Raw genomic sequence first — 27982 nt, 5'->3', positions numbered from 1 at the left:
GGCTCAAGGAAGCGCAAAGCCAGGGCCAGAGGTCATAGCATGGGGAGCTCATGCCCAGTCAGAGCGACAGGCAAGGCCCTGATGCTCTTTGGCCTTAATGTCTTTGACTGGGCATCTCCTAGACCTGGGGGCTCCCACTCTCTGCTAACCTGCTGTCCAGGGACCAGAGCCTTGGCCTCATGCAGCTCTGGAGGTCCAGCACCCAGCTGGGTCTTGGCACACAGGTGCATTGTGGACCTAGTGACTGACCAACTGACTGGACACCGATCACTGGACGGTGCAAGGCCAGACCTACCAGGCCGCTGAAGGCCCCCAGCCCCTGGCTGCAGACGGAAGCTCCCCTGGACCGCTGGTCAGCACTGTGCACCAAATGCCCAACCTATCTCCATTTTGCAGTAGCACCCCAAATCATCCCACAGTCCTGGGGAATGAGGAGGCTGACCTCAGGTCCCCCAGGGGGTACTGGCCACCATGCAGGGAAGGAAAACTCTGGAGGGCCATGTCTGAGCAGAGGCTCAAGAGAGACAGGCTGCTTGCCCACAGAGGTCCAACAGGGCAGTGGGGCCACAGGGCTGGGGTTCAGCCCCATCCCCATATCCTCCCATCACGCTCCCTGCCACCCAGAGGACTCACATCTGAGCAACTGCAGCTGGGTGCCACCCTTCTTGTGCAGGTAGCCAGCCTTGGCCACGCCCCCGGGCATGGTTAGCAAGTTCTGGGCACCAATGGCCTTCATCGGGACAGGCCAGTGCATCTCTTCAGCCGCCATAAAGCTGCAAAAAAAAGGGAAGGAGACACTTCTCAGCCAGGGCTGGGGGTCAGAAGATGGCTTAGGTTGGAGCATGCAGTAGGAGACACCGCTGAGATCCTGGAGACAGCATAAAGGGTCGAGGCAGCAAGGGGTGAGGAAGCTTCGGAAGGCCCCCGGCTTCCAGGTGGGACCCCAGGGAAAGAAAGGGCCACCTGGTGCACTTGGTCAGCCCCTGGTCTATCTGGCCACACACCTGAGCCCCAGGGACCCTGAGAACGGAGTGTGTTCCTTCACACACCTGCTGAACTCACGGCCCAATGGGGGCTAGGGGACAGCAGTGAGTGAATTCAAGAAACCATTGGCCCAGGTAAGTCAGGCCTGAAGCCATAACCACCCCGAGTCTGCATGCCAGGTGAGCCTATGATGGAGCCTGCCAGGGGGGACTTCCAGGGGGAGGTGACTAGGATCACAACCTAATGGATTTAAAGAGGTACAGGGGCTGGGACAGGTCGTGGGCATCCTCTCCATCATCTCTGACCCCTAGCAGGGAAGGGGTGACATGGCCCCCAAATGCCCCACCCTCCACTCCTGCCTGCCCTTAGCCAGCTTCTGTCCATCCCTTTCTTAAGGGCCTGAGACCAGGAAGCAGGAAAGCGGGTAGCCCTGAGTCCCTAGTTCCCACCCTGGCTCGGCTCTCTGGGGGAGTCCTAGGCCATAGTTGTTGGAGCTGTAAAATGGGAGCACAGGGTGGACACAGCCTGGCACACAGCACACGCTTGTCGGCAGTGGCCACGGTGGCCGTGGGTGGGTTGACTGGTGTCCGCTGTCTCCCCATCACCAGCCTTGCTCAGCCTCCTGCTCATCCTAGCGGTTCTCCCTGAAACACGCCAGGCTGTTTCACACTCTGGCCTCTGCCTGGAATGACTGACCACTCCCCACTTCTCACATGAAGAACTCCTATTCATCCTTCAAGACCCAGGTTCAGAGTCCCCTCTTCTGTGAGGCATCTGAATGCCCAGTCATATTCAGGAATCCCCCCCCACCCCCGCACTGTTTCGCCTGTGCCTGCCCCCACTGAACCTGGTGCCTGCTCCTTCCTGGGGCCCCAGTGGACTTGGAGTGTCAACCGGGTGTGTGGTCAGCGTCCCACTGAGTCACCAGCGTTGCAGCCCGGGTCAGACCCAGAGGCCCTGTCCACTGGGGCTCCTGCCACTAAAGGCCCCATTCCCAAAAACACACACAAAGCAAGCCACTCGGCTGCTGGCAAACCAGCATCCTCCGCCAAATGTTCACCTCCTCCAGGGACCCGGCTGCTCCCTGGCCTCCGCCCGGCGCACTCAGGCTGCCCCCCTCCGGCTCCGTGCGCACAAGACCATCCCCGGGGCCCGGGCCTCCGCCCACAGCGGAGCCTCGGAACAAAGGCTCGGCCCCGGCCCCCCAAGCCTGCTGCCCGGGACGGAGCCCCGCCCGGCCCACGCCCGCCTTTGTTCCCCCAGGAAGCGGGACTCGCGCTCCGGGCTCGGTACTCACGGCGTCCACGCGGCGACACGCCGCCCCTGCGCGCAGCGACACGGCTCCGGGCCGCGCCCCCCCGCGCCCGCCTCCCGCCCGCCCCAGCCGGGCCGCCCGCGCCCCGCGCCCGCCATGCCGCGCGCCCCGCCGCCGCCGCGCCCCCCGCCCCCCGCCCCGGCGGTCGGCTCCTCCCCTCGCGGGCGGGGCGGGAGCGGCAGGTGGGGACCTGGCGCTCCGCCCGCCGCCCCGCGGACCCCCGCGCGGGGCCTCAGTTTCCCCAGCGGCTCCTGGAAGACGGCGGCGCGGGGCCCGGGGCGCGACGCGGATGTCTGAAGTGCGGCCCAGAAGCCAGAAGCCAGCACGCCCCGAGCCCGCCAGGCCCCCCCGCTGGCTAGCGCCCTTGGGAGAGGGGCTTGTCTTTCCTGAGCCTCAGTCTGCGCCTCCGCAAATGGGGGTGAGGGGCGCCCGGCCTCCCAGGGTTGCGGCCGGGGTGAAGCGGGTCTGGCTGGCAGGCACTGGGGCTCCGGGTGGGTCTGTGGGTCCTCCCGCCCCTTCTCAGGCAGGTTGCTTCACCCATCTGTCGCCACGGGTCTCCACCCCCCTCCCCCCGGGTTCCCTGCAGGAGCCAGAAGTCCAGTCCTTGGCAGCTCCCACCTGCTTGGGTAGATGTGGGCTCCTCTCCTAGGACACCCCCAGGCTGGCCAAAGGCGAGTGATGGCCTTGCTGGCCCCCCAAGCATTCTGCCCCCTCTACCTCCCACCTGCATACAGGCTGCTGGTGAGATGGGCCATCTGAGGCAGAGGGTAGCTCTAAGAGCTTGGGCCCTGCTCCCACCCAGCTGGACATAGACCCATTCCCTGGTTTCCCGCCTCCACGTCAGGCTGGCTCTGGGTGCCCTCTCCCACTGCAGCAAGAGGCTCTGTCCCACCTGTGTACCTCTGTTCCCAGTGCCCTTGCCAGTCCCTCCCCTGGCAACGCACTCAGCCCTCTGGGCCAACCACCTCCTCCTGCTCCTCCCAGCCACCCTGCCTGTCCTCCTTCCGACCACCTCTGGGCAGCAACCCACCACCCCTTGTCTCAGTTCCCTCCCCTGCTTCCATTCTCTCCCCCCATCACCTCCACTCAGCATGTTCTCCCCCACCCACACATGCCATTCCCATCACCACTGTTCCAGATCTCCAGGGCCTCATCATGCACACTCGGCCTTTCCAGACCCAGCCCCCATGGATCTTTCTCAGGCGCTCTCCTCCTGCCCTCCACCTCCATGCACTTGTGCCATCCAGACCCCGTGGTTCCTGAATCCAAGACCCAAAACCACCAAGCACCACCTCCGGGCTGCAGTCCACAGCTTCCACTGCCTGCAGTTGCAACCAAACTAACTCAGCCCTCAAGAGTTGGGGCAAATGAACACCAATTCATCATTAACTCCTCCAGAAACAGAAGAGGAAGGAACTCACTGTATAAGGCCAGCATTACCCTGATACCAAAACCAAAGACAACACAAGAAAACTACAGACCAATAACCCTTGTGATTGTAGACGTCAAAATCCTCACCAAGGGGCAACTGGGTGGCTCAGCAAGTTAAGTGTCAGGCTTGATTTCAGCTCAAGTCATGATCTCAGGGTTGTGAGATTGAGCCCCATGTCAGGCTCCGTGCTGGGCATGGAGCCTGCTTAAGATTCTCTCTCTCTCTCTCTCTGCCCCTCCCCCTTCTTTTCCTCCCCCCTCTAAAAAAATGCTCACCAAAATACTAGCCAATTGATTTCAGCACCATGTAAAAAGGATTCTACACCATGCTAAGTGCAATATATCCCAGGAATACAAGGGTAACACTTAAAATTCAATGATTATACTACATCATATCAGTAATAAAAAAAAAGGCAGAAACCACACAATTATCTCAAAAGACACAGAAAAAGCATTTGACAAAATCTGACAAGGTTTCATGATAGGAACAGCACTCAACAAACTAAGAACAGGAGAAAACTTCCTCAACACGGTAAACGGTGTTTATGAAAAACCCACAGCCAACATCACCCTCGCTGGTAGAAGACTAAAAGCTCTCCCCTAAGAGCAGGGACAAGGTAAAGATGTTTGCTCTTTCTACTTCTCTTCAACCTGTACCAGAGCTGCTAGTCAGTACAATTAGGCAAGAAGAAGAAATAAAAGGTATCCAGATTGGAAATGAAGAAGTAAAACTATTCACAACTTAGATGGTTACATATACAAAAAATACCAGGGAACCCACTTAAAAAGTGACTGGAACTAATAAACGAGCTAGCAGGATAAAAGATCAACAGACAAAAACCAGTCATACTTCTACATACTAGTAGTGAACAATCCAAAAATGAAATGAGAGTTAGCTCAAGTGTCCCCTCTTTCAGGTGGTCTTCCCTGACCTATAGGGGGTCCTATGTCCCTCCTCAGGGCTTACACAGCCTTCCCTCCATGTAACACTGACCACACTAGCTTGTCACTGTCCCCCATTCTCACCAGCTCAGGCCCAGCACCCAGGGAGCCCCAAAGGAGGCACAGAATGTTGACCCTAGTGGGTGGTAGGGACGCACTTGCCTGGAAGGCACAGAATGCCAAAATATAGCCCCCACCCTGGCATACTGCATCCTCGCCAATCTGTAAGGAGCCCTGACGTGTGTGTTGGGGCAGGGGCAGCTGCTGTGAGGACCGATGGAACCCACCACTTCTTGCTCCGCACCTGGGGGAAACCGGAGGGGAGGAGTTAGGGCAATTTACAGCCCCCCTCCGGCTCAGCTCAGTGGCCAGGCGGGTGGAGGCCTGTGAGAGCCCCGCTCTTGCCTGGCCACAGTCTCTCTGTGGGCAGGATGAGGGCTCTTAGGCGGCCAGCCTGACCTTGGGTGGGGAGGGTGGGTGGTGACAGAGTTAGGTTGTGCTCGCCTTCACCTCCCCTAGGAATGTCCTCACTTCAGGGACAGTTGCCAACATCCTCAGCTCCTCTCCAGAGGACGGACCATCTGAGGGGAAACCCATCCTGTTGCCCCCAAAGCCTCCCGCCCCACCCGGCTCTGCCCTGCACCAGTGGGTGAGCTGGGTTGGCACCTGACCAAGAGCTGAGTGCCAGGCCAGGCTGGAACAGAAAAGGGAAGGAAATGGTGGCTGAGGGTAGAGCTGATGACGGGCTGTTGTGGCCGAGGTGACCACACAGATTTTGGGGACTTTCAGTCCAGTTCAAAGACTCAGCTCCACTGGGAAAATTGAGGAGAGTCCCTAAGAAACACCCACACTCCCGGCCAGCCTGGCCTCCGTGGCCACCTCCCTCTACGTTCCTGGTATCGCCCAGCACCCTGATGGTAAAACTCCACTCACTCATCCCGTGGGCTCATCAGCAGGAAGCTTCAGTCCCTTCTGCAGAGGCAGACACAGCAGTGGGGGCCCCTTCCTGTGCTGCTGGGGGGGGGGTGTGCCTGCTGAGCCCCCCTGGGGGGGAGCTGTCAGGAAGAGTGCTGGAGGCCTGGGTTCAAACCCCCCCAGGCTTGTCCTCCACTGAGCCTCTGCTTCCTCTCATTTCAGGTGGGCGCAGAGTCCCGTCTTCACAGTGCCCCAACACGGCTCAGGGCATCTACCCCTCCAGAGGAGGGTCCCGAGGCCGCCCAGGGAGCTGGCCGCAGGGGCAGGGGCAGGGGCAGCGCCAGCTTGCCGCGCTGGGAGCGGCTCCGTTCCCTGCAGCTCAGAGGAGCTGTCTGGGGCAGGGATCCGAAGACACAAAGGTCGGCGTTCAGATGGCCGGCACGGTGGTGGCCGCGGGGCTCCGTGAGCCCTTCCAGGAGGCGTGTGATCTTCGTGTGCACAAGGGAAGGCGGGCACCTCAGGCACACTCTCTGGTCTCTGCTCCTGCGCTCGCCCCTGACCTTCTCTTAAAGTTGAGATTAGTCCGGGTGACCGGAGGCCTGAGACGCAGGGATGGGGGCAGAGCCGACGGGCGAACACCGCCCTGGCCCGCAGACACAGGCCTCGTCGAGTTCCACGAAGCGCAGGCTCAGTGGGTCCCACCCGCCCGTGCAGCTGTGACCCCAGAGGTGTGTGGGCGTCCCCTGCACCGGCCCGCGCGGGAGCCGAGGCTCCACACCCCCAGTGGCGTCTCGGGCAGTGTGCTCAGGCGGGCGGTGCGTGTGAACGGCGTGGCTCCGTGCAGGCTACAGGGGGCGCGTCGGTGTGCGCGCACGCGCGGGCACGAGAGCCGAGCAGGGGCCCTGGAGGCCGAGCTCCCGTGGCTCTCCTCTTTCACACCTGCGGGCACAGCCCTGGCTGCGGTGAGGGGGCCGGCGCCTCGCGTGACCACAGTCAGGGGTTCCTGTCAGTGGTGACCAGACCGGTCCCGGAACTGCAGGACCCAGTGGGGCCGGGGGTCCCTGAGCACTCATGCACACGCACACCCACACGCAGACACACTCACACGCACACATACACACACGCAGACACATGCATTCACTCACACACTCATTCTTAGACATACACTCATTCTCACACACACTCAAGCACACTATATACTCATACACATATTTATGGACTCGCACTGGTACATACTCATTCACTCCCTTGTAAGTAGATGCACACACACACCTCCAGAGGCTAACAAGACCCTCTGTGGGTGCCCCCAGACCCTGGGCTGGCAGCCCAAGCATAGGTCCGAATCATCATCACCACCCTCCAGCCCTGCATGGGCCCAGAGCCAAGTTGCACCTGCCAGCTCCTTAGGTCCCACAGGCCCGGTGCTTTACTCCCATTTTACAGACTAGAACAGTGAGGCTGGGAGAAGGGCACTGGGCACTCACCATGGGCCAGGCTCTGTGCTTCTCAGGGATCACCCCATGTCATCACCCCAACACCCCCTGACGTGTGAGCCAGCAGCATTGCCACACCACTGATGAAGACATCGAGGGTCTGCGAGGCTGAGAAGCTTGCCCAAAGTCACACAGCCAGTAAACACGGCGGGGGGGGGGGGGGGGGGGGAACGGGACGCCAGGGGCAGCCACTCCCCCGGCCTGGCTCCCGGCAGGCACTAGGTGGCGGTGGGCATACACAGCCCATCTGTTCTCCACCTTTTCAGTCCCCCCTCCCCCCAGCTTCCTCTTCCCAGAATCTTTCTCCATAAGAGAAACAAAACCAAAATCTCCTAAAGAGGCCGGAGGGGAGGGGCATGACCTGGGCTTCGCAAGGAGAGCCCCCCCACCCGACCCCTCAGCTCCGCGCCAGACCCCCAAGCACGCTTCCCCCGGGCACACACACTCAATGTGTGCGCACAGAGGACCCAAACGGCAAGGCCACCCGGCAGCATATATGGTGGGAAGGCGCACCCCAACCCGGGCCCCCACCACCCTGCCAGCTGCAGGCTGAGCAGCACATGATGGGGGGCAGTGGGGCCCCCACTGTGCCTCCCGGCTCTCGGGCCTCTCCTCACAGCCTGTCAGCTCTGGAGTCCAGAGCTCAGCCTCCCCAGGCAATCCTGCAAACCCGGGGCCAGCACCACCTCCCAAGCCCCGAGTCCCTGGGCAGCCCCACTGACCTGAAGGCGGTGACCCGGCACATGGCTCTGCTCCTGTCTGTGGACGGGCTAGGGGCAGGTGTCCTGAGGCCCTGGGAGGCCATGTGACTCAGGGGTCACAGGGCAGATCCGCAGCCTCCCTCCCCCAGGCAGGGGAGGCCTGATGCCCCGGCATGTCTCTGAGCGCTGCCCAGGCCCACAGCTCCCTCCTGCCGACAGCCGCCTGCTCCATCTGGGGCCTGGGGCCACCAGGGCTTCCTCCCCACCCGACACTTCCTGTTGCCAGTCCTTGGGCAGCCCCAGCTAGCCAGCACTTCCTGCCTTCTACCCTCCAATGTCCTGAGGCCCAGTTGAGACCCAGGGCTGACCCTTCGTCAGCGCCGTTAGGCCTGCGGAGTTTTAGCCGACCCCTCCTCCCAGCCCATACTGTGGTCAGAGACCACAGCTCTCCAGGCCCCAAGGCAGGGCCAGCTTCGTCCCCTGGGAGGAAGCTCCCTGCTCATCCCCCGCCACACGTACTCCCACTGCCTCCTCGGCAGACTCAGCTTCTCTCCAGCAAACCACAGAAGCCCCTTCACAGCCCTGGGGGTCAGACTCTGTCTGCTTGGCCCCAGAGGCCCCCTCCCCGACCAAGAAGCCGGTGCTTACACCCCATGCAGGGAGCTCACTACCTCCACCTCTCGGCCTTCTGACACCAACGCACCAAGGAACCAGGCTCCCGGCCGGGCCTGGGCATAGCCCTTCACCCTCCCTCCCTCCTCTACCACAGCCTCCCCCCGCCCCTCCCCTGCCAGGCACAGCCTCTGTGCAGGGCTGGGCTCACACACCCCTAGCGATCACCTCTCTGTTGGCGCTGCCAAAGCCAAGCCCTGCCCCAAGTCCCACTCGGGCCCCTCCCAGGCCTACGCTGCCCCACCAAGGTGGGCTTCCTCCCCTGTCCAGACCCACAGCCAAGAATTTGGGGAGCAGGGATGCAAGCCTGGGCTGTTTAGTGCTGAGCCTCCACACCCCCTGCCTCTCCTCTCCTGAGCTTGGGTCCCAGAGAGGACAGGAGGCCAAAGAAAGGAGCACTCTGGGCTGACCCCCACAGCAGGTTTGTGGGTTAGAGAGGCCACAGACCACGGGGTCCCCGGGAGTTGCTAACTGTCTTGTCCAGCAAGTTTCCTGGGGCATGCCCCCAACAATTGACCACACTGGCACCTAGCCATCCCACATACTTGTCGTTGGGGCACTGGAGGAGGGCAGCTCCCGGGCTGGAGGGGGCCTCCGTCTCCCACTTTGTCCACAGCCCCAGACCTCTGCCAAGGCCCTCATGCCACCTGCAGGCCTGTCTGGGGTCACAGACCTCCCGCTGTCTGTTGGAGGGTGGGGAGCTGAGGCTTTGTGTGTGAGCTCCCCCCAGGCTGGGCACACCCCCCCCCCAAAGCCTCCCCATGCCTGAGCCAGCCTCAGTGCCCCCTGGTGGCTGAGGGCAGACTGGGCTTTTGGCAGAGACCGGGCCACAACAGTGGCTTAGAGGCGGGCTTCTTCCCCTGCTTCCCCTTTGCAGCCTGCCCAGGGTGGATAGAGGACCCCAGAGCAAGACACACTGGACACTCAGCCTACCTCCATCCTGGGCCAGCTGTGTGGCCCCAACCTACTTAGCCCCTCTGAGCCTCAGTTTCTTCATCTGTGCAATGGGTGCTGAGGGTTGAGATAAAGTAGCAGGTGAGGAGCCCCTGGGCCATGATCCAGCCGGGACAAGCCAGGGGGGCAGTTCTGGGCTGGGGTGGGGGGCCTCGGCCTCAAAGGGCTCTGGGGTGGAGAGAACGTGGCAGGCCCAGCAAGCACTAGATCAGGGGAGGCCTCCAGAGGAGGGGGCCGGGTCTGACAGAGGAGGCGAAGTTTGCTGGGAGGGGCTGGAGTGAGGAAGTCAAAGACAGGACAGGGGCTCAGGGCAACATCCCAGGGTGGGCAGGAATCCAGGGGCAACAAGGTGGCTGAGGCCCAGGGAGGCTGGGGGCCAGGCGTGGGGGTGAGAACCACAGGGACAAGAACCGGGAGCCTGCCAGCTCTCCCTGGGATGTACCGCCCCTCACTGGACAGAAGGAAGGATGGACGGGGAGGCCTGAGGTCAAGGCAGCAGCCGGGGTGTCCCCATGGGGGTCAGACCCACATTGGCCCCTTCTCCAGCCTTAGTTTCCCTATGGGAGGCTGAGGTCAGGAGTCCCAGGCTGCTCCATGACCTCTGCAGGCTCCCCTTCCCTGGACCTCAGTTTCTCCATGTGCCCTCCTACCTCCTGAGGCAGCACTTAACCCTTGCAGCAAATCACACTGCCATCCATATTCCTGAAAACAGAGCACTCTCCAATAATGGCAGCTCCATGACCTTCTACGGTGTGTAGAAACAGCCACGGAAATGATCCCACACCAGCATCCGAGCAGCAACACGCGTGAGGCTGGGGCAGGGCTGGGGTCCCCACATTGGGCGGCTCTGGTCTTCTACCCCACCCTCCCCAAGTTGCAGGTCCTCCCCCCACCCTAAGGGCTGGCCCCTCAAAGTGCCAGGCATGGGGACCCCTCTGCCTCGCCAGTCGTAGGGCACTTACCACGGTGGGTGGGAGCCAGCAGCAGGGCCAGGCAGGGCCAAGGGTCAGCCTGAAAAAAAAAGAGAGAGGGAGAGCTTTCACTCCAGGTTCCCAGGGTCCTGTCTGCCCAGGAGCAAGCTCAACGCCCAGCACAATGCCGCCTCCGTAGCCGGGCGCAGAGTCGGCCTCAGCTGGTCTTAGCTTCACCCGCACTGCTCACGAGGACCCTGCCGTGGCACCAGCCAACGGAGCAAGTCCGAGCTGGCCAGAGAATGGAGGTGTGAGGAATGGGACCACGTCCCTGGGAACTCCAGCCCCGGCTCTCCCGCGGGCACCCTGGGCTCCCGTGCCCAACCCGGTGCCTGCCTGCCTGTCTTCAACCTGCGGGGCAGCTCAGGCCCTGAAGGTGCCAGGGAGGGCCTCCTGGGCTCGGGGTAGGCCCTGGGCCCAGGGAAGGGTGGCTGGTGCCCATATTGGGAAAAACCTCAAGCTCTCAAAATGAGATGCTTCATATGAGCCCCTCCTGCAGGGCCTGGGTCTGCCCAGAGCCAGCCCTAAGGCCCCCAGCCACAAACCCCCTCCTCCCTCTGGCCTCACTCTTCTCTCCATACCTGGGGCCGGAAGCTGCCTTCCAGAGCAAGGCAGCCAGGATGCTACTGGGTGGAAGGAGTGGGTGGTATAGAGGGTAGAGCCCTGCCCGGGGTCACCCAGTGTCATGGGCTACATGGGGGTCCCCAAAGAGATACGTCTAAGTCTTAGCCCCCAGGAACTATGAATGTGACCTTATTTGGAAAAGGGACTTTTGCATATGTCGTTAAGGATCTCATCCTGGATTAGCCAGATGGGCCCTAAATCCAATGGCAAGTGTCCTTACAAGAAGAGCAGATAGAGAAGATCATATGAAGACAGGGGCGCAGACTGAGGTGAGGTGGACATAAACCACAGACGCCATGGATTTCCGCAGCCACCAGAAGCTGGAAAAGGCAAGGAAGAAAAGGCCCTCCTCCAGAGCCTCGGGAGGGAGCGTGGTCCTGCTGACACCTGGATTTGGGACTTTCGGCCTCCAGGACTCTGAGAGTAAATGTCTGTCGTTTGAAGCCCCCAGGGTTGGGGACTTTATTAGGGCAGCCTTGGGAAATTATTACACATGGGGACCCCCCCGCCCCCGCAAAGTCCTTTCCCTGGACCAACTTCATTTGAAGTCCTGGGTGTGTCCTGCAGGGAGAGGCCAGTTCTGTGGACAGCACACACACCCCCACCGTGGGCATCCAGCTGGACGGAGCAAATCCAAGCTGGCCTCCTTGGCTGTGCCCAGCCTCCTGCAGGCCTGGCCCCCCACCCCCCACCCCTCCCAAGCACGGGACTGGATGCCACCCCCAGCTCACACCCACCAGACTTGCTGGGCCCCCACCTCCTGCCTCAGCCTCCTGCTCGAACCCCTGCCCAGCCCTTCGTTGGTACATGTCCACCATGAAGCAGAGGTCAGGCCAGTTCTCTGGCCAAGTATGTGGGGTCTGGCCCCTGCTTCCTGCCCTGGGCCTTTGGCCTTTCATGCCCCATTCCCAGTACATGCAATCTCTTCCACTCGCAAACTAAATCCTCTCCAACAAACGCTCCCTCATCCTTTGAAAACAGAAGCATCTAGAACCTCACACCCTTCTCTGAAATCTCCACGACGATGGCATAACCTTATGCACTCACAGCGATATCCCCAGCACGCCGCATCGGCCTGGGTCTCACCGAATCCCCAGAGCAGGTTGGTGCCTGGCCCATGGCGGGGCCCAACAAACGGATGGATGGACTGATGGGTTCAGAGTCATGTCTACACACAGGGCCATCCCCCTTACATGGTCTAACTAGCACATGCCTAGACCGTCCCTCAGAGCCGGCGTGAAGAACCGTGACTTAGAGCTAATCTGACCCTCGATGAGAGCTGATGTCCCGGCTGGCTGCAGCCAAGGCCCGTCCACGCCCAGGACCTCTCCTCGGGGAGATGAGCAGCCGGCCGGCAAGGAGCTGGTATTCAAGACTGCTAATTGCAAAACACAGAACAAGTCAACGCATCGGGGCCTGCCAGTGTCCCTAGAAAGACAGCGGTGTGCTGGGGTCTAGAAGGCCCCCAGGGGTTTCTCAGGGCTACCCAGGGTAGAGGCAGGAAGCAGCCCAGCCCCTGGTGTCCAAGGGCAAAGGAAATGAAGAGAAGGGCAGAAAGAGGCCCCCAGGCCCGGCTGCCCACATGGGGCCTGGGCTTCTGGGCCAAGCTGGGGAGGGGGGTGGGGTTTCTACTCTGGGACACTTGGCCCCCAAGCCGTGTCCCCACAGAAGACTCACAAAGCCCACACACCGGGAGGCTTCCTGTCCCGGGCCGGGTGTCTGCCTCCAGCCCACATTCCCAGGCTGAGCAGCCTGCAGGGTGGGCGGTGCTGAGGGGCAGGTCGGGGCTGGGGGAAGCGCTAACCGGCATCGCCTCTGGCCGGAGCCACGCTCCAGCCTCAAACCACGAGCCAGCGGAGGCGGTTCAGGATTCACACTTCAGTTCATCACAACACAGACAAGTTTGCACTCAAAAAATTCTCCAGAGCGCTGATGTGTGGACCGGGCCCCCCGTCCCCCGAGTTCCTGGCCTGCCGCCCGTGGAGGCCGCCCGCCCCTCCCGCCAGCCTTGGCCCAGGGCGGCTACCCCCAAGACAGGCACTCAGTCCTGCCCGCCCCAGGGGCCCCCCAGGAGAGGGCTGTACAGCGGAGACTTACAGGTGTCCTTGGGGACTCTGAGGAGTGGGGCTGACGGCTGTGGTGTGCGGCTGTCCTGGGGACCAGCGGGCACGGCTGGTGGGCCGGGACCCTGCAGGGGCACCTGGCCGCTGGCGTTCTGCTCCTCCGTGCACGGTCATGCTGGAAAGGGCAGCGTTCTCTCCCACCGTCCTGCTCAGAGCTGGGCAACACCTCCCCACCCCGCTGCGCTGGGTCTGGGCCCTTGAGCTCTCCAGTCTCCTCGCCCACCACCCGCCCGTTCCCAGCCACACTCCGGAGCGCTGGGAATGCCCCCGAGGCTGCGACTATGCCAGCACGCCCGCCCAGCCCGCAGGGGACCCTGCCCTGGCCTTCATCTTCCCACCGGAGCACTTGAGCGTGTCCCTCACCAGCAGGTCGCAAGGACAGCCACAACCACAGTGCCCAGCACCAAGCAGGCGCCGGGGCCTCCACGCAGGAACCGCGGCATCCCCAGCCCGATCCGCTGGATGCCCCCAGTCTGCACGGCATCCAGTTCCGGAGGCTCAGTCGCTGAATTAAACCATTCATCGTGTCCGAGTACCCCGACTTCTCCATCCCTGGGGGCCTCTGGCTACATGACAGAAGCCCAGTACGGGGGCTTTGGCGCCCACCAAGCAGGGCCTGGACCCCTCCCCACGGGACCTCTTCCAGCCTGTGTGACCATCCCTGACGAGGCAGATGGGAGGCCAGACGTGCGCCTCACACCCCAAGACCCTGCTGGGCCACACCCGGGGCAGATAAGGCTGCCCAACACTGCTGCTGCCCTTCCAGGGGTCAGGGGAATGTGGCCGGCCAGGAGATCTGCTGAGCACCTTGTCAGGAGACCCGGAAACAGAGAGACCATCTCCTCTGAGGTCAGGGACAAGCTGACCTCTGACCAGACGAGAAACCAACAAGGACCTCTGACCAGACGAGAACCAACTTCCCTGGCTGTGGCCTTCCCGGGCCAGGGTGCCCGTTGCTCAGGTCATGCCACGCTCACTGCCTCAGCACTCACTGAGCACCCACCCTGCGGGGCAGCAGAAGGCTCCAGAAGACGGTTCTGGTGCTGGGTGCTAGGCCAGCCTCCCTGGCCACACAGGGCCTGGTCCCACCCCCAGAAGAGGGCCTGGTTCCTGCCACCAGCCCCAGGCCGGCCTCCTTAGGAACAGAGCCTCCTGGGGACGCCTCTCCCACACGCATGTCCCATGGGGACAGACGCCCCACTTGCTGAGGCCAAGGCAGGGGGGTCATGAAGGCTAAGATGCTTTCCTTCCTGTAGTCCCCTCTTGTTACAGAAGGCCAAGCCAATGGGCCAGGCCAGGGGCCTGGAATGTCCACCCAGCACCAGGGTGTCAGATCCACAGCCCACTCGGTCCCCAGCCGCTCAGGGGTAAACACTCCCCTGCTCTCCCCAGTGAGGAAGTGGAGGCTAAGCCGGCTTCAGCATGGCCACCCAGCCGGCACTGCCCATGGGACCCACCCCACCCAGCCTGGCATTTACTGCCCAGGCTAGCTCCACGGGGTCATAGGAGGAAGAGAAGCGGCCCCGAGCCTCTCTCAGGAAGGACCGTGGTTCCCACCTGGGCAAAAAACGCACCAGCCCAGAGGGCAACTGGAAGAGAGCCGGGGGCTCTGGGCGGCATCGGGCCTCTGGGCAGAAGGCTGCAGGACCCAGGGTGGGGCAGACCATGCAGGCTGCAGGTGCACACCAGCCTGTCCTTGTGGGCTCCGAGTTTGCTTGCTTTAAACTCACATCCAAGGCCCAGGGGGAGCCCAGTCAGGAGACATTCGGCCACAAGCTCCCACCCTAAGCCCTGCTCACCGCTGCCAGTTCCCGCAGCGGGAGGGTGTCTGGAGCTCACCCCGGGACGAGGTCTGGCAAGAAGCAGAGCCCGAGGCCTCAGAGTCTCCATGGGGAACGTGGGCTGTCCCAAGAGCTGGCGGGCTCAGCAGTGCAAGCAGGGCTGAGGCCAGGCGCTCTGTGCTAGGGCTGTGTGGACAGACAGGTCCACACTCCAGCAGAGGTTCAGACGAAGGCAGTTAGGTATTCCGGGAATACTATCTCTGTCAGAAAGCGGGGGGCCATGGCCAAACTCCACTGGATAGCTAAGAAAACTGAGAGCAGGAAGGACCAGAGGATCACCGTTGTCCACCACTGGGCTGGGCTGGGCAGGAGTCATGGGGGCCCAGTCTCTCCTGCACATAGCATTACCCCAACCCTCAAGTTCTCCTGGTATTGGAGCAGAGGGAGGCAGTCAGGGCACCACCTGCCGGCAAACGCCGCACCCTTCACCCCAGGATCCAAGCTGGCTTCACCCTCCATCTGGGGCTCCCACTCTGCTGGGGAGGCAGCCACTTCTGACTCACATTCTTGTGACAACCATTCCACCCAGACATGGTGACACATCAACCAGCGTCCCGGGAGCAATCTTCCACATGAAGGAGTCAAGCAAGGAAATCACATGGAGGGTGTCATGGATAGAAAGCAACTTGTGCAAAGGGCCTGGGGTTGGGGTAGGAGGAGGCATGCACCTTCAGACAAGAGGAACAAAAGCAGGCTCATTCCAGAACTGCTTGTCAGGGCCACCTGCCCAGCTGAGTGTGGATGAGGTCTCAGACGTGCCCCTGGGGAGAGCTCCCAGGCCAGGGTCCCATTCAGGCTAGGCTCCAGTCCCAGCTTCACTTATTTGCACTGGGACATGGTACAAGTCACTTCACACCTTAAGCCTCACTTCCTCGTTCCCCAAATGGGTCGTCGCTAATGGCACCCTGAGGACCAAAGAAGCCGGCTCACAGGAACTCTAACACAGGTACTTGGCCCAGCGCTGGGTCTCAGGGCCTCTGATCGTAGAGGGACCCCCCTCAGCCCAGATCTCAGGACCAGGGCAAGGTGACAAGGGAACACAGTGGGGATACCGAGGCCATGAAGCTTATGCTAGGGTGGGATGGGGGTAGAGGAGGTGGCCAGAGAGATCCAGCCCCTCTACATCTCGCAGGAGCCAGAGGTCAGCCATGATGGGCACACCGTATGGACACTTGCACCAGCCCTCCACACCGGCAGCCACTTGCCAAGGCATCTCGGGCTAGGCCACCAGGGACACAGCCGGGACCCCTACAGCGGTCAGCAGCCATCGGTCCCACTAGCCATCACCTCAGTATCTTCCCTGCCACACAGGAAACGATGGCACTCCTCGGCGCTTCACCCTTCAGCAGGTCAGGGTTCCTGGGTCAGGGCAAAGAACACCAGGGCCTGGGGGGCAGGAGGTGCAGCCCCCAGTCTGGATCCTCTAGCCGGAGTCTGACCATGGCGGGTCCCTGGAGCCCTCCCTCCCCGGGAGCCCCAGTTCACCATCTGTCCAATGGGGGTCTGGCCTCCCGCTCCCCCTGCCCCAGGCCAGAGCCCAGCACCGGGGGTCCACACACAAGTCCCTTCCCTCCCCCTGCTCATTTCAGCCTTTTAGAGGGAGGTCTTTCTTCTGTTTAATCCACTTGCTGTTACCTTTTTATCACTAACTGCTGAAGTTTTTAAGCTGTTTTCAAACCTTTTTTGTCTTTGACGCTATTGATTAGTTTCGACTCTGAGTTTTTTATCTCACTGCATTGTCTTTCGGTTTTGGTCACATTTTACTCAGTAAATTGTAGGTTGGCCTTGGGGGGTATCGCAGCTGGGCCGGGTCTCGCCTTCTCACTGGCGACCTCCTGGGGTCACCCACAGGCGGGGGGGGGGGGGGGGGGGGGCACCGTGGTGACAGCCCAGCCCCCCTGCCTGGGCTGCAGTGGTCAAAGCCGAGGGGGGTTCCCCCCCCACCCCGCAGCCACTCCCAGGCCTGGGCCTCTGGACAGAGACAGCGAGGCAGGGAGAGGCCCAGAAGGGAGGGAGCTGGAGAGAGGACACAGGAAGAGGCAAGACAGAGGGGCAAAAGAGGGAAGGAGGATCAGGCCAGCCCCTGGTAGAGGAACTGAGAGCAGCGCGTTCCTCCACTGCCTTGGGAACCCTGGGCCTGGGGACTGGACAAGATGACTCACAGCTGCTGGCTCCTGTCCGCGCCCCTCAGCGCAGGCCCACGGGGGACCAGACTGTTCCCAGGCGCCCTCACACTGCCCCATTGTTCAGGGGCCCAGGGAGGAAAAGGTCTGGCGGGGGGCCCAGGTTGGCAGGGAAAGGGGCCCAGTCCCCTGCCTCCCCCGCCCCTCCCAATGCAATCTAGGTCCTCCGTCAGGGGGGTCTCCATCCAGCCATGCTGCTGTCCTCCGCACTGTCCCCTTTCCAAGGCCAGCGGTCCCGTGAGATCCTGCACCCAGGCCCACCCTCCTGTTCCCCCCACCCCCCCACCCCCAGCCCTGAGCCGGGGTCCCAGCCACAGAGGGGTGATTCTCAAAGGTGACTACAGCCAGGCTCAAGTTCAAGGTCCTTACCCAGCTGGTGCTCAGCCATGCTGCACACCTCATACCCCTTCCCGACCTCCTCTCCCTACCTCCACCTGACAAACTCCTGCCTGGTCTTCCGCCCCCGCTCAGATCACCCCAAGACACTCCCTGATGCCTCACGTCAGGCAGGAGGTTCTCAGAGCCAGCAGGGCTGGAAAAGAGGGCCTCTGGTGGGAGCTCGCCCCACTGCTGCCTAGGGATCCTGGGCCAGGCCCTTCCTGAGGCGTGGAAGGCTCCAGTCAGGCCCCCAGACCCGTAGGGGCCCGTGGCCAGAGCGCTCCCGTCTGCACGCCTTCTCTACACCCTAGCCCCCTCCCAAGAGCCTTGGAAAGCTTCACAGACCCCCCAGGCCAAGTGCCTGCCTCGTCCTGCCCCTCTGGGCCCTCAAGGACAGAGCAGACGCTCCTCTAGCACTCAGTCCGAGGCCCGCAGGGGGCGGAGGCTTCTGCTGGTCGCCAGAGCCAGGAACCAAGCTCTTGCGTGCCGGCCCACAGGGCCTCCTCCTGGCGGAAAACCTGCCACGACGCTGGGGCAGCCTGCAGAGGGGGGCGGGGCTACAGGAACGCCCTCCCCTTCCCCGAGGAGACAGCCCTGGGGTCACACCCCTGTGGGCCAGAAGACTGCGGTGGGGGTGGGGTGCAGTCCGTACTGCCAGGGCCCAGGGCTATCCCAGGCTTACCAGGCCGGCCTCTCCCGCAGCCCCACGGCTCCCTCAGCAGGGGGTCACTGACTCCACCCGGTCGGCGGACCCCTGTCCCCACCATGCCCCTAGCCCTCCTGCAGGGCTGACCCCCCCTTCCACCCACACTTCCCCACAGCCAGGGCTGCAGGGGAACGGGTCTGTGGGAGGGTCTCCAGACCCGAGTGAGCTTTGAAAATAGAAACCAACCCCTGCAGAAGACCCTCCCACGCCCCGGGGCCTGACCTCTGCATGCCCTCTGCCTTCTCCAGGCCTCTCCTCTAGAGCTTCCACACCCGCGCACACCGTGCAGGACCCTTGGTCTGGCCGCTTCTGTCCCCTTCCTGCTCCCACCTCACAGAGGCCCCACCATGGATGCCCCCCACGGCACCTCCCGAGCCATTCCTGGGTGCTGCTCACTAGCAGGGCCAGGACCAGCAGGCCTCCGTGCAGGTCTCTGAGGGGTGCATGACTCAACACGGAGGCCATTGGCTTGGGCTTCCCAGGACCCAGCCCTGGAACAGTGCCCCCGTGGTCCCTGGCTGTCGGGAAGCTTGGCACAGGGCCTCCCAGATCCACTCAGGAGGGGTGTCTCTTTCTCAACCCTCTTCCTTCCCCAGCAACTTCCTGCCCCTCAGTGGGCACGGCTACTACTGACCACAGCATTGTACCCTCCGGTCACAGTCTCAGGAAAATGGGAAGACTGGTTTCAGAGAGTTCCCACCCCAGGTGGCAAACCTTCCGAGGCCAGGCGCCCAGGACCCCAGAACGGGTCAGGCCTCACAGAGGGGCTCCATTCCTCGCTCCGTTGTGGACCACTGGAGCTGAGGCCCAGGTGGGCAGCACCCGGGGCCCGCTCCCAGCCTGGGACTCTCCCTGTACCCCACCACCAAATCAGAGACAGACCCCTGCCAGAAAGACCAGGCATGACCCTCCTCTGGTAGCCCCAGCCCACGGTCTGGAACCAAACTGGGCGGGGCGGGGGGAGGTTGTTCCAGAGTCTCCTGCCCCCATGGTCCACCCCCAAGTAGTTCGCTGTGGCAAGGAGCCGGCGCGGGGGGCCCAAGCCCTGGCCCATGCCAGGCAGCAGAGTGTCGCGGTAAGGCCCCCCTTCCTTCCTGAGCGGGATTTCAGGATTTGAGAGAAGACAGGAGGCAGAGGGGAGGAGGGCTGTGTGGACCCCCAACACAGACGAGGTCCTGGGACAGGGTCGGAGCAGGGTGGCAGAAGCTGTAGCCTGAGCCTCCAGCACCGAGCCCCGTTAGCTCTGACAAGAGCTGGGCGGGTCAGCAGGAGGCCTTGGTGGCCTGATACCACCTGCGGGGGCCCTGAGGCCCCCTCCCAGCCAGGTCAGTACCATGCAACCTGCTCAGCACCAGGCGGCCACCCTGCATTCCTGGAGGGTTTAGGCCCGACCGTGAGGGCAGCAGGAAGCCACTTGCCATCCTGGGCTGAGGGGCAGGACACGCAGCCCCTCCATCCTCTGCCTGCCCAGTTGACCACTGACCTGCCCACCAGGGCCTGGCTCCCAGCACTGGGTCTGCCCCGCCATCAGGGGACCCAGGGAGTCAGCACAAACTGCTCCTCCCTTTCTGGCCCCAAACAGGAGAGGAAGCAGCCGGATCAGGGTGAGACGTTCTTCCGAAGACAAGGTAGGCGCCGAGTTTCCGGGCACACGTCCCTCCCGCTCTGACACAAGGCTGTCCTCCTCACACCTGTGTGCTCAGGGCTTCTGGGTCCTTCCTCACCGCCCTCCTGCTGACAGCACATCCAACCCTGGCGGGCCCCACCTTAGGGATTGGCTCCCTGTGACCCAAAGACCAGGTGCCCACAGTGGCCTGCAGCTCAGGGGAGCCCAGGCTGACCCCGGTCTTGGCCCTAACATAGGTCTCTAGGAAGGAACCGCCACACTTACGGTGGGGCCCAAGGACACCCCCCCCAGTCTCCCGTCTGTACCATGCGGGGGCCACGGAGAGCATCTGGAGCCCGGGGCTGTGGCAGGGCGGCCAGCTGGGCTGTGGGGCTGCCCTGGAACCTCTCAGCAAGGCTGAGGCACGACAGCCATGATTATCTGGTCGGCCACTCCGCCCAGCTGGGCAGCCGAGGCCTTCCGGGACGACGGAGCGGACAGCTGAACGTGGGCAGGTCGTAACAAGCCAACTTCAAAGAGGGCCCGGCCCCGGTGCCACCTGCCTGCAGCCCTTCGGGCCTTCGGGAGTTTCTGCGACGCTCCTCAGTGGGACTTCCCACTGGGAGAGCCCACATGCATCTTCACCCTCCCCGGGGCCAGGTCTATGTGGGCCCTGTCCTTCGAGAGTTCCCAGCTGCGCAGGGGGAGGCAGAGAGGTAAACGTGGTGACCAGGGAATGGACTGGGGGAGGAGGGGTGGAGGGCGGGCCAAGGGCTGAGCTGCTACCCATGGCGTCTGTCTGAGGGTGAGTCTTGACCTCCAGCCTGTGGGCCTGTCTACTCCCGGGGCCCACGCTGAGCCCGGGCCTGGTACCCAGAGTGCCCAGCAGAGGGCTGGGGGCAGCAGCTTTCTGAAGGGGGTCCACCTCTGCTCCAGTGGCAAGAGTTAGTACAGGGTGGCAAAGGCCCAGCCCCTGGCCAGAGCCCCAACTGGAGTGTGGGGCCAAGCCAAGGCCCCATCCTGGCATTCTGGGCCCCAAGGTCAACCTCTGACCTTTCCCCCGCTTTGCTGGGGGCAGCCAGCAGTGAGGGCTAGGGGCTTGACCGGCTCTTCCTGTAGCTCAGGGCGGCGGGTGGGGCCTCACGGGCAGCTCGGGGTATGAGGACACATGGCTCTCTAAGGCTACAGAGCAGGGCTGCTGGATTACAACATCGCTTCTGCCAACGCTGGAGGACATCCGCAAAACGGAGCTGCGATCTGTGCAGGGCCCCCAGGCAGGGAAGCCCCGCCTGGGCCTGGGGGTGCGGCCTCGATGGGGCCCCGCATGAGGGCTCCTCGGCAGCATCTCATGTACTTTTCCCGAGGATACCACGAGTTAGCACTGGTTTCACCCTCTTCCACAAGGAGGGAACTAAAGCCTAGAGTCAGTCAGACATGAGGCGGACACAGGCCGATCTTGTGTGGGGAAGGAGGCTCCCCTCTGCTTCCTGAGAGAGCTCTGTGCCAGCCCTGAGAAGCCCCCCGAAGCCTGCCGGGCAGCTCAGACCCTGCGCACTGGGGGGGGCGCTCACACCATCACAGCACACACACCACCGCCTGGGGCTGTCACATCAGGCTGGCCGACCCTGGGGCAGGGATGTCACTCCCTCTGCAGGCCCCAGCAGGCAGGCACCCACACCCCACCCAGTGGCCTGGAACAGGCATGCTTGGCAGCCGGCCATCCCCACCCTGGGCTCGGCAAGCGCACAATAAATATCTGATTCACTAGGGAACACAGGGCACTTCTCGGAATCAGTGTGGCTGCAGGGGGTAGGGGTGTGGATACCACAAGGGTGCCCTGCTGACTCCTCGGGCCCCGCTGACCTCCCCAGGACACTGCCTCCAGCCATCAAACGAGCTCACACCATTCCAGGAGACCAGCTGGCAAAGAGTGCTGGAACCCAGCATGGCCAGCCCACGTGGGCCAAGAGTCAGTCCCCACTGGACCTTGGACCAGGGGTGAAGAAAACAGGAGTCCTGCCAGCAGGTTCCAGCACGGGCTGACCATTCAGGGGGCCTCAGGGCTGGAACGTCAGAATCTCTGGTGCCTGGCGAGATGGAAGGAGGTGGGGGGGGACCTTCGTCACCTTGAGCACAGGGAGGCCCCTCCCCAAGGAGAGCCAGCCACGGCTGGCCTTGGGGCTGGCCTTGTACCTGTACTGCTCCTAGCTCAAGGTGCAGCTCGGGGAGCCTGGCCCACAAGGCCAAATCCATCAGTGTGACCCAGAGCCAGGGGCTTCTATCACCTGAGGATCAGGAAGGATGATTCACGAAGGAGGCTCAGGTCTCCGGGTTTGGGGCTGAGAGGCAGCTCCATCTGTCCCTCTGGCACCCTCCTATCTGTCCTCCCATGCACAGGCCCATGGGGGTGCTGAAGAGGGGATCGGGCAGCAAAGCTGGGCCTGCCCGCTGAGGCTACACAGAGCCTGGAATGTTTTCCCCACCAGCTCTGGGACATAGGGGAACCACAGCCGGTGAATGCCCGGTCAGGGCCATTGGAGAGATCCAGAGGCCTTCTGGAGAAAGGCCACCAACACTGGGGGAGGACTTCGGCATTCTGAGAGCCCCTGCCCCTGCCTCCCAGGCCCCTCTGCCCTTTCGCCCATTGCCCCCACTGTCCCATCCATGTCCTCACCTTATCCGGCGCACACCAGGCCACTCTGGTCAAACTGGTCTACCACCCTCCCCACTGCCAGCCTTTGGCTCAGTCTGGCCCTGTCTCCATGGCCATCACCACGGCTCAAAGAGCAGCCTTCCTCCTGGCTGCAAACCCTGCGTCCCCAGGCCACCTGCAGCCCACCTGTCCCAGCCAGGCTGCCCACGCAGGCCCCACTACCTGGGGTTATTTAAGGACCACATACGCCTGTGCCTGCGACTTAACTTAGGTCACTGAGCCTCGGCATCTCACCACAGAGTTTTAAGGACAGAAGCCGGGAGGACCCAGGTGGCTCCCCAACCCTGGCCACTCCTGATAGACTCAGGCCTTTGCTTCAAGACCCAAATGGGCAGGCAGGGACTAGGAGCCTGCCCTTTGCCCCAGGCCTCTCCATGCCCGGCCCCATCCCTACTCCCAAAGGTTGCCCAGCCGCCACCAGCCCCTTGGATGTTCATCACCTTTATCACTCCCCGTGAGGTAGAGGCTCAGATAAGGAAACCAGGCTCAGCAGCGCGAGACCTCCTGGCCAAGATCATACAGTTGGTAAATGGGGGTGGCCAGGTTCAAACCCAGGACCCAGCCCCTCTGTGGCCAAGCTGGGCCACGTCGTCCCTCTGTTCCCTCAGGCCTCCCATCTGCAGGGCTGCACGCATGCCTGCAGCCCTGCCAAGGGACGGATGGCAGGGGCTAACTCAAGCACCTTGCTTCCCTCTGTCCATGTGAACAAGAAAAGCCAAAGCAGGTTTGCATCCCACCCACTCGCCTTCTGTCTCTCCCAGGCCAGCCTCCTTGATGGGCTCTTCCCTGACTCTGCAGGCCTGAGGGACTCCCTGAACCGGCCAAGACCCGGTCATCAACCCCTCTTCCCAGAAAGCTGACAGGGACTGGCCTGGACCATCTACCTACCCGTCTGCCTGCTCCCTTTGCACAGGGTGCGCTCCAGCATGGCACACGGAGCCAAGTTACAGGAGTAGTAAGGGTAGGGAAGGGGAGTTCGACAGTCTTTACCCCTCGGAGCCACCATCCTGGCCCCCTGGCCCACCGGAAGTGGAGCCCCGGCTCCCAGGGGCCCCCCGTGTGGGTGTCCTGGGTAAAGGACACAGTGGCAGGGGATTCCAGGAGATGGAGCAAGTCCCCTCCTCTGCTTTTAAAGAGCCTGACCCAGAGAGGACAGGGGGCTGACCCAGGGTCACACAGCGTCAGTGCTGAACTGGACATGAACCGGGAATCCTGCTCCCACCCCAGGATTTGCCATGTCCCCTTGGACCTCCGACCATTGAGAAAAAGTCCTACATATTTCATCATCATCGCCATCACTGCAAGGAACTCCGGAGACCCCTTTGTGCCGGGGACTGGCTACACGCCTCCTAAGCAAGCTCATGTGTGTGTCATGCACGCGGGCACCCAAACGGAGAGCCCTCATCCCCGGCCAGGGCCAGGCTGGAGGGACATTTTACTTAGTATGGCCATCCGGCCACCGCACAGACATCACCAGCCTTGGCAGATGAACAAATGAAGGCACAGAGAGGCTGTGAGGCGCTCATGGTCACAAAGGGTGGCAGAGAGGGCAGGCTCCAGGCTGACACATCGCGGCAGGACTCTTCCTCAGCACTCTCAGAGGAAACACACTGTCAGTACCACTCACCAGGGGAAGCCAAGGCCCAGAGCAGCAGGAAAGAGCCGGGCTGCTGGGAGGGACCGGCCAGCATACCAGAGGCTGTCCCCAACCCCGAATTCTCCCATCCACTCTGCCCACCTCTCTGACACTCACTCGCAGATTCCCCAGGGCCACGGGGCTATCAGTCACTCACACTTCAGTGTGAACCAGCCCCAAGAGGCAGCTTTCCTCCTACCTTTGTTGAGCGGGCTGAGGGAAGGAAAGTTTGGATTACCAGGACGAGGTGAGGGGAAATTCCCGCTCTGAGCCCTCAGAGGCCCGGTCCAGTGGGTCGCATGAGGCGGGGGGAGCTGTGCAGCTCGCGAGCCCCAGGGGCCTGGGGAAGCGGGGGTGGAGGGTGGGGGCCGAAAGACGAGAGGGACGCGGGACAGACGCGACGCAACCGCCCTCCGCCCCTAGACCGCCGGGGTACACCGAGCGCGCCCCGGAACCCGCAGGCTTCCTCGGGCAGCGGTGCCGAGGACCCTGGCCCCCGGGACCCCAGCCAGTCCGGGGGACGCGATCGCGCCCCGCCCGTGCCTTACCCGCGAGGCTCTGCTTTCCGCCCGCGAGCCCTCGGTCCCGACGGCGGCTCCCGGCTCCGCCGCCAGGCGTTCCCGCCCGCTGGGCCCGCAGCCAGGCTGCTCGGGCCCGCCCGGGTCCGCCCCGTCGGCCTGGCCCCACCCCTTCCATCCACCCTGGCCCCGCCCCTCCCCTCCAGCCTGGCCCCGCCTCCCCAGGCTCTGGGCCACGCCCCCATCTGCCGGCTACGCGGCTCGCGGTCGCTGAGGGGCGGGGGCGGGGCTCGGGACCTCCGGGTGTGAGGAGCCCCATTCTTTCCCCACTCCCACTCCCGAGGAGGAGAAGACAGGCGGCCGCTTCGGGCGTGGACACCCCGTACGCCCGTGCACAGCATACAGTAGGTGCTCAATAAATGCAGGCGAGTGAACGAATGAGCAGCGTTTCTGTTCGTTGGGCCAGACCGTCCCGCGACACCTGTGGCCCTACTGGAGGTGGCGCTGCCCCCCCCAGCCCCGAGATCTTGATCCTGCAGGAGGAGGTGCTGTGTGCTGACCCCACCCCTGACTCGTGGGTCTGATTCTGATCAGGGGGTGCGGGGCAGGGGCAAGGAATGAACCATTCCTGGCAGAGGAGGGCTTGCTGGGAACTGAACCCCTGGAACCTCGCCCTTGTCAGGAAAGAGCCTCAGGGCACTTTCAGCTGCTTCCAAACTGAGACACAGCCCTCTGAGCAGGTCTGGACTCCCACGGCCCAGGGGTCTGGCTGCAACACTGTGAGGCCCAGGAACCCAGGTACTTTCACTTTGCCTCCTGGGAAGCCCCCAACCAACAAGGCCCTTCCCCACGCCTGAGGAAGGGAGGGGGTTTTACAGTCCAGTTTTAGACCCAGATAACCCTGTTTAAGGGGCAGGGGCTTAGTGGAGGAGGGAGGCTTGGCAGGTCTCATAGGGGAAGGGCCTTTCAGGGAGCATATAGTTTCCCCCCACCCCCACCCTGACCCATAAGGGCCAGGTAGGCAATGTGAGCTGTGGAGAGAGAGTGAAGGTGTTCTAGGGAGAGGGAGCAAGGCCTGCAAGCTTGTCGGTGAGTGGAGGCTTCTGGGGAAGGGGCCCCACTGCTTAGGGCGTGAGGGGCAGGAGGCAAGGTTCATCCCTACGAGGAGTGGGGGCTGGATCCTGGCCCCAGAGCCCAGGAAGCTGTGAGCAGCGGAAGGGCAGAATCTGGCTGGGGCCTGAAGAGGCTGGCTGGCGGGAATGATGAGGGACAAAAGGCGGACTGAAGACAAAGCATAAGCTGAGCTGACACCCTGCAACCTCCCTGCACCCCCCGGCTCCTGGGTGGGATTTGTGTTCTTTCAGAGATCTCCCAACTATCTTAATGTTAATACCTCGCTAGAGGGGAAGACAACCTCCACTCGACAATGGCAAAGCCTCCAGTACCTTGTAGGAATTTTATAGGGCGGTCCTCCTTAGCATATGAAAATTCTTTTGAAACCTCCCTTTTCCTTACTTCCCCCAACTCCTGAGTATATAGTCACCACTCCTCAAGACCCCAGGGCAGCAGCTCTTTTCTGCCCAAGGGTCCTGTCCCTGTGCTTAAAACCGCCATTTTGCACCAAAGACGTCTCAAGAATTCTTTCTGGACCTCACCCCACCAAACCTCACCTATATTCCAAAACCACATCAGGGAGAGCAGAAGGCCAGCCCAGCAGAGGCTGGGCCTCACCCGAGTGGGAGGCTAAGGTCTGCCTCTCTGTGTTGCACTGGGCATGAGGGGCCGGAGTCCAGCAGGGGGAAATGGCTGGACTGGCTGCTCTGAACGAGGCAGGGATGGGGGCTTCCAGGGGCTTGGTTTAAGTCATGCTGAGGCTGAGGGCCCTGAGGGCCTTAAGGAGACATAGCCAGGCAAAGGAGGTGCCCAGTTGCAGCTGGACAGAGCTTAGGCACATCACTGCCCTCCTGTCCCAGTGCTGCCTGGCAATGGGTCCCGGGCCCCAGAAAGGGGAGACCTGGCTGCAACAGCTCACATGCCCACTGGCGAGACACACCCGGGGTCAGAGAAGTTACCCAGGAGTGTGGGGGCAGTGGGAGAGGCCAGAAAACCAAATGGCCAGGCCCTGAACCCAGGCATGGGGGAGAGGCCCATGTCCACCAGGAGGAAACCAGGACGAAGACAGAACCACTGGAGAGGAAGGGGCAAAGTTAGGGAAGGGGTGGCCAGAGGCAGGTAAGTCTATGGGAAAGCCTTTAGCCAACAGGGCCTCAGTTTCTCCATCTGTGAAATGAGGGTGGGGCCATCTGCTGGAGAGTTGGCAAAAGTTCGGCGGAGGATAGGAGCAAGCAAGGAGCCTGGCACCCCAGCCTTTCAGCCCCCAGCGTTGATAGATACTCTCCCTGCTGGCCCAGCGCCACCCCTCACCCCGGCCTCCCATCTGTGACTCCACCCACCCACAGCTGAGTCTGGCTCTCAGGGCTCCCCTTCACCCCAGAGATTCTGGAATTCTGCCCCTCCAAGCCCACAGAAGTGTGGAAGTGGCTGGGTCAGCCGGGTTGGAGCTCCTGACAAGGGGCTTCACCACCTCATGGCTGGACAGATGTGTTTTCTGATGGTTCAGCAGACCGAGTGCCAGCCCTCTGCTGGGCCCCGGGTGACCCCACGGTGATGCGGGGAAAGCCCCGCTCTTGCAGCTCACGGGAAGGAGCAGACACCATCGTGTCAACTGTGAGTGACCTCCTCCTGGAGTGGGTGGCTGGGGAGGGGGATAGACCAGGAACAGAGCAGGGAAAAAGCAGACATGGGTGCCTCCAGCCAGAGCATGACAGCAGGGCAGGTCGGACAGGGGCTGGTTTCAGATGCCGCATTCCCGGGTGACGGATGGCAGAGAGGCCCCATCATCAGGGTCATTGTAGACGGTCTGGACAGACCACGTGCCCCAGAGAAATATCACCTGCAGATGCAGATCTGCCTCTGTATGCAGGGCGTCTCGGCCAAACGGGAACAGAGTGCAGCCTCCAGCTGGGAGAGAATCGCAAACTCACGTTGCTCCCAACCTTCCTCACCAGTGTAACTCCAAGTCCGGGGGGCGGGGGGTGGGGGGGGCATCCTGGCTGGGCCCTCGGGGCAGCTCAAGCAGCCTGTCCAGCCAGGGAATACAGGAGGCGGGAGGCAGGGGAGCTAGGCACCCAGGGGCCCCCCACAGGAGCCGGCAGGCAGGCACGGGTGAGGAGCGGGTCTCGCCGGCTGGGGAGGGTGTGCCGGCCGGCCAGCCCT

At 62.6% G+C, this 27982-nt stretch overlaps 1 protein-coding gene across 6 annotated transcripts in view; it reads right to left on the bottom strand.

Moving 5' to 3' along the window:
* The window catches only part of SH3BP2 (SH3 domain binding protein 2), a 35514-nt gene extending 10656 nt beyond the window's left edge, over positions 1 to 24858 (bottom strand). Inside the window, exons 1-3 of one of the 6 annotated variants that reach the window (XM_036085666.2) lie at positions 24737 to 24858; positions 10370 to 10418; positions 634 to 773 (exon numbers count right to left, since the gene is read on the bottom strand). In XM_036085666.2, the coding sequence (XP_035941559.1) occupies positions 634 to 769 (136 nt within the window). In that variant the 5' untranslated portion in view covers positions 770 to 773; positions 10370 to 10418; positions 24737 to 24858. Of the gene's footprint in view, positions 1 to 633; positions 774 to 2281; positions 2333 to 5605; positions 6271 to 7071; positions 7150 to 7802; positions 8432 to 10369; positions 10419 to 13099; positions 13119 to 24736 lie in introns of those variants that run through there. The other 5 variants (XM_036085667.2, XM_036085664.2, XM_078068318.1 and 2 more) reach the window with 5 other exon arrangements.
* Between the last annotated feature and the right edge of the window lie 3124 nt (positions 24859 to 27982).

This window comes from Halichoerus grypus, chromosome 3 (assembly GCF_964656455.1).
Source record: "Halichoerus grypus chromosome 3, mHalGry1.hap1.1, whole genome shotgun sequence".
In the NCBI taxonomy this organism is placed as follows: domain Eukaryota; kingdom Metazoa; phylum Chordata; class Mammalia; order Carnivora; family Phocidae; genus Halichoerus; species Halichoerus grypus.
This window is presented reverse-complemented; position numbering and strand designations above follow the sequence as displayed.